At 48.1% G+C, this 5383-nt stretch overlaps 1 protein-coding gene across 1 annotated transcript in view; it reads left to right on the top strand.

The window, feature by feature from the left end:
- The window catches only part of LOC142584756 (glutathione S-transferase Mu 2-like), a 48700-nt gene extending 43630 nt beyond the window's left edge, over window positions 1-5070 (top strand). Inside the window, exons 3-4 of the mRNA XM_075694990.1 lie at window positions 183-374; window positions 4761-5070. Of these exons, the coding sequence (XP_075551105.1) occupies window positions 183-374; window positions 4761-4949 (381 nt within the window). The 3' untranslated portion in view covers window positions 4950-5070. The remainder of the gene's footprint in view (window positions 1-182; window positions 375-4760) is intronic.
- The last annotated feature ends 313 nt before the right edge of the window (window positions 5071-5383 follow it).

Here is a 5383-nt window from a genome sequence, read left to right as displayed (position 1 = left end):
AGGCCTTCGTCCTTCAGTGGACCAAAGTATTAAAATGATGCAATAATGTGTTGGGTTCGCGTCCAGCTTTCGTCAATAGTTCATTTTAGATTTATTTCAGCACTTTTACGAGTGCAAATAAGAAAACGTTATCCTGATTTATTTTATTTTTGTCCTGCACATTGTCCTCGTGCGGATCGCAGGCCTCCGACATCGTGTGGGCTGCAGCACGCTTCTGCTACAGTCCCGACTACACTGAAGAGAAGCGGGTCCAGTTCCTGGTCGACATCGCGGACAAGCTGCGCCAGGTCGACACCTACCTGGCCAAGCACGGGCCATTCGGCGCAGGGAAGAGTGTCACATACGTGGACTTCCTCCTCTACGAGGCTCTCCAGGTACGTGGCTGCAAGATCAGCACCGATCTTTGAATGAAGGTTACACCGAAAGGAAACACATCTGACAATTTTGTTTTATTGAGATGCTTCCCAGTCAATCAGTGATCACTGACGGGGAAGAGTATACGGTGGTCAACCAAAAAAGAACAATCCGCTTAACGATACGTTGGGAGAGGGATAATGGGAGAAGAAAGACGGAGAACTTCCTAAAGCGCGAACACCGACGGTGCTCAAATAAGGATGGCACGACATGAGCGCTGTACGGCGACACGAGCGTCCTTGTTTTAGTGTCCAGTGTGATTTCTTCCCGCTGCACGTGAAGATGCAATTGTAGCGACTCGCCCAACTAGCTATACGCTTGACCCGCAATGGTTGCTCAGTGGCTATGGTGTTGGGCTGCTCAGCACGAGGTCGCGGGATTGAATCCCGGCCACGGTGGCCACATTTCGATGGGGGCGAAATGCGAAAACACCCGTGTGCTTAGATTTAGGTGCACGTTAAAGAACCCCAGGTGGTCGAAATTTCCGGAGTCCTCCACTACGGCGTGCCTCATAATCAGAAAGTGGTTTTGGCACGTAAAACCCCAAATATTATTATTATTAGCTATACGCTTCTTCCATATGAGCTTAAGAATCACTTTAACGCATTGATCGCCTTCTCTGGGAACGCCCGTGTAAAGCAGAGAGCTTAGGGATCACCTACGTCGAAAGTGGTCGTTCATCTATGCGAACCTGCACTATGGCAACCAACCTGCACTGCGTGTTTTATCTAGAAACGAAAGTGATGGTCGCAGTCAACGTAGCCCTCTCATTTCTCTTGCGGCCCTTTTTTTTTTAACTTGAGCGTTCAATTACTCGCATGTTCTCAGAGTAGTCGATGCCTCTTGCAGCAGTGTTGGAAGGTTAAATTGATACAATTTATTTCATGATAGCGAGTTTGCTGCCGTAATGTCCACGAACTGAACGCACTACGACGTAACTATGTAGCATCATTCACGAATGAACTTCAGCAACAGGCCGCTTAGTAACAGATCCACTTGAATAATGTGCTTTCCTTCAGCAAGAAATGGTTGGATTGGCTAACAGCAAAAAAAAAGCGAAGGCTAACAGCACAAATCGGCGCCGCCAACGAAATTTGCGTGAACGTAGTCGCATTTTATCTATCTCCACGATTATGCTGATTTATTGGCATCCCCTTTGAAACGGGGCTATGACAAATAGCCACCTAGTCTGCTTGAGGTAATGATGTATGCTAATCATCCTTTTCATTCTAGCGTTTTTGTATTCATCTCAATCTTTTTCTCTTCCTCAAAACTTTCGGCTACCTTGTACCGCTAATATTCGCCTTTGACGGGTCCAATCGTATCAATCTCTTGCCTGTTTTCTTTCCACCAATGCTGCAGACATCTCTTGCTTATCTCGACTACCTAAGTATTAAAAAAACGCAGCAAACGACGTCTCTCTGGGAAACGTTTAATTTTGTACATTATGTATGTTTGGCGCTTTACCGTAACAAGACAAGTGGTCGTCCTACGTTAATGATTGCACATAGTTTCAACACTGCTGGACAGAAACAAAGCGAAGCCATTCTGTCAGCACCCATTTACACCTATCTCTACGGCCCTGGAAGGCCAACTGAAGAGCGCTCATTCGGATTGTATAGAATGGGTGTCCTATCTGTCGCAAAGACCGCAAGTTAACAATATCGCAGGCAACTTCCGCACATAATGGGCTGGCGGTTGTCGGCGTTGTGACGACTTCACCATGTACCGGACGTCTACACGCACAATGTTCAAGCTTCAATTATTCAGTGCTCTGATCTCTGCACGACGGTGTTCTCCAACCAGTTTGACCGTACACGATACCTAGAAAGAAGCCGCATTTCCCGCATTCAAGAATAGAGTTCTGGAATACAAGTCTTTTCACAATATTTTGTGTAGTTTCCTGCAACGAAAAAAATATGTTGAAAGTGATAGCGAGGTATAGCATGGCGCTCGAGCTCCTAGCACGGCGTTCGAATACCCCGATGCGACATGGCACGACACAAGCGAACCAACTACTGCTACGAAGCAGGAAAATCTCCCTGCAACGCACCAGGCGTGTCGCAATGCTTGATCGGTAAAGAAAGCCGTGCTAGCTACCAGCGTCACACTTGGATGGTTCGCAAGATAAGCCTATCGGAAAATCGTCGGCGTTCGACGCCTAGTAAAATGATCATATATAGTTATATTGACGTTTACTATGCGTACCACGACGTAATATATACACCACTCCTCAGCAGCAAAGCTATGTGCTCGCGTAAACCTCGTGCCTGCAGAGGAAGCCAGAGGGCTGCCCTGTGTTCCCTGCCCAGCCAAGTGAGCGGTGCGGGGTGCTTTCGCAGCGAAGCTCACTGCGCCTCTGTGAAGATCTTCCACGCGCTGGCTGCGCGTGGGCCGTCGATTCCCGGACAGCACGACGACACGAACGTGCCACGAGTCTCTGTATAATCGATTTCGCTATAGAAGCTGACAAGTCACCCTTAAATCACCATGGATAGCTGAAGTAGTCTAATTTCTCCTCCATGCAGCGATACCCACTGCCGCTTTCTTGCGCTGGATGTCCTCATTGTATGCCTGTGTATTTCCTCATTTCATCACACCATATAATTCCCTCCGTGTCGTCCTAAACTGCATTTCCCTTCTTTTAGCAACCATAGTGGAACTCCCGAAGACCACCACCCGTCTGCCCTTATACGGCCTGCTCAATTCCGTTTCTTCCTCTTTGCCAGGAGAATGTCGGCTTGCTGCTTAACCTGAATCATTTCGGACAAATTTAGTAGACGCGTAGAGTACAGCTACAGTAAATCATTCGCACCACAATCTGTGTGAAGCGTCTAGTACAATATTAAGAGAGCTAGGGACGATTACAAGTTACCGTCCTCTATAGCCATGCATTTTTTCAACTCGTTCGCCGTGTGATCGGGGCTAAGCTCCGACTTCACTGGTTCTGCGTCGTGATGCGACGCCGTGTCGTGCACTTCCGGTTGTCTTGGAGCCAGCGCGCTTAGCCTCTCGCACCTCTCCGTCAGCCTCCTGGCAGTCGATCCCCTTCGAGAGCTATCGAAGCAGCGAGCGTTGCGAGCATTCCGTAGTATCGCCGAGCGCTTCCGCTATTCCGGTAACCACAGGTGACCTGAGCGTTTTGACGGATGGGTGGAGGCGTAAACTCTCCATACTACTACTACTACTGTAAGAAAGGAGCTTTAGCCTAGACGTACGTGAGCAGCTTCATCGGTCTACGTGGTCTAGCCACCTGGCGACGCATTGCTTAACCTGTCAAAGAGCTATCATTGCTCTAATCAAGTGTCAATCATTCTAAACATTTAGAGAAAAGTGTTCACAATTATGCTCCTGCCAAAAATTTACACCAGCACGAAAGTAGAAATACACTTCGCTACTGCTATATTAGGTCTGTGCGTTGAGCTTTGTGCGCCACCAGGTGGCTGCATCGTGCCGACCGTTCACGTTCGCGCTTCCGCTCATCTCTTGAAACGTGACAGCCGCAAACGCGCAAATCCTGGCGCCTATTGGATACCGACAGTCCAATGCCCTGCAGGCACTCCGCTCATCTGCTGCCTTGCAGAAAGACACAGTGTCGCTGCTTGACATATTGTCAGTCGCTACGTGTGCAGCCCATAACGTAACAAGGACTAACCGTAGTGTTCCTGAAAAGAAACATCGAGACAAACACTGAATTACCGCCGAGGTCTCATCAACAAAATGAGCACGTTGTAATACCAGCAGACTACACTTGCTGCGCCGGAAGTCATGAATGTAGTGACAAATTGTCCTTGTGTATTCCCTTTCTGTTATTTACCCTTTTATAGAAACGAACTAACATTCCAATTAATTGGATCATCATTTCTTCGCCAAAATGTTTCTAAAATTATTGATGAGACGCCCTGGGCAGCCAATGGGATAACTCGCTCTAGTTTCATTATTGCGTGAAGTCACGTTACCTGGTCAGGGGTGGCTTAAAACTCAGCCGAATGGCGTGCTGTGATCGGTAATTATGTATATTTTGATCACATTATATTAAATTGCACGTTTTATGTGGAGCACGTCAATTAATGATCAGAAGGACCTACCCTAACGACTCAGTACGTTTGTACAAGATCGTCAAAATCGTTTCAGGCTCCCTTTAAGCTACACCGTTGTCCCCCATTAGTTACGCCCAGCATTTCTTCCATGGCCAGGTTCTTGACATTCTCTTGAGCTTCATCGTTATCCTTCAAGTTTCCGCTCCATAGATTAGTACATGCTCAATGTAATGATCGTACACGTACAGTTCTTGTTTTTAGTGTGTGGTAGTGTCAAGCAGCCATTGTCACTGTTTTTTCTCGCAGTTCATCAAGGCCATGGGCCCAAGCACCTTCCGCAAAGGCTTCCCTGCCCTTGAGGAATACTGTCAGCGCGTGGCTGCCCTGCCGGGACTGAAGGAGTACCTTTCGTCTGACCGCTTCAAGGCCTGGCCCATCTTGGCCCCTCACGGCAAGGTTCTTGCGGGGCAGAAGCCTCCTGCCGACGTCTGCTGAGCGATTCGGTCGAGCGATCAGATGACCTTTCTCTTTCTTTATTCCTGTGGATTGCCTTGTTTCAACAATGATGTTCTACCTTTTGCGTTTATTGTTTAAAATAAAGCATCCTTGCTTTTCACTTAGTGCCTCCACTTTCATGCTGAAGGTGGCGCCAACCGTATCGGCTTCGACCGCTCATTTCTCACTCACCGTATCTTTTGCCTTAGAAATTTGAATCTAGAAGAGCTGTTTCTCCACGAGGAAGCTCACCGAGGGATAGCGGGATTTTAGCGCTCGCTCGCCGCATAGGTGATCACCGCCCTTACGAAGGGTCGTGCGTAGGGCTTCGACAATGGCGTCGCAAAGGGAGTGGGCAGTAACTATCACGGCCGATGTTACGTCACACAGCCAAGCGGCTGTTTACCAGCGCCTGTTATAAGCTGCAGGAATGT

Source organism: Dermacentor variabilis, chromosome 6, assembly GCF_050947875.1.
Source record: "Dermacentor variabilis isolate Ectoservices chromosome 6, ASM5094787v1, whole genome shotgun sequence".
Taxonomy (NCBI): Eukaryota; Metazoa; Arthropoda; class Arachnida; order Ixodida; family Ixodidae; genus Dermacentor; species Dermacentor variabilis.
The sequence above is the reverse complement of the archived record's forward strand: the minus strand, read 5'-3'. Positions and strand labels throughout refer to the sequence as shown.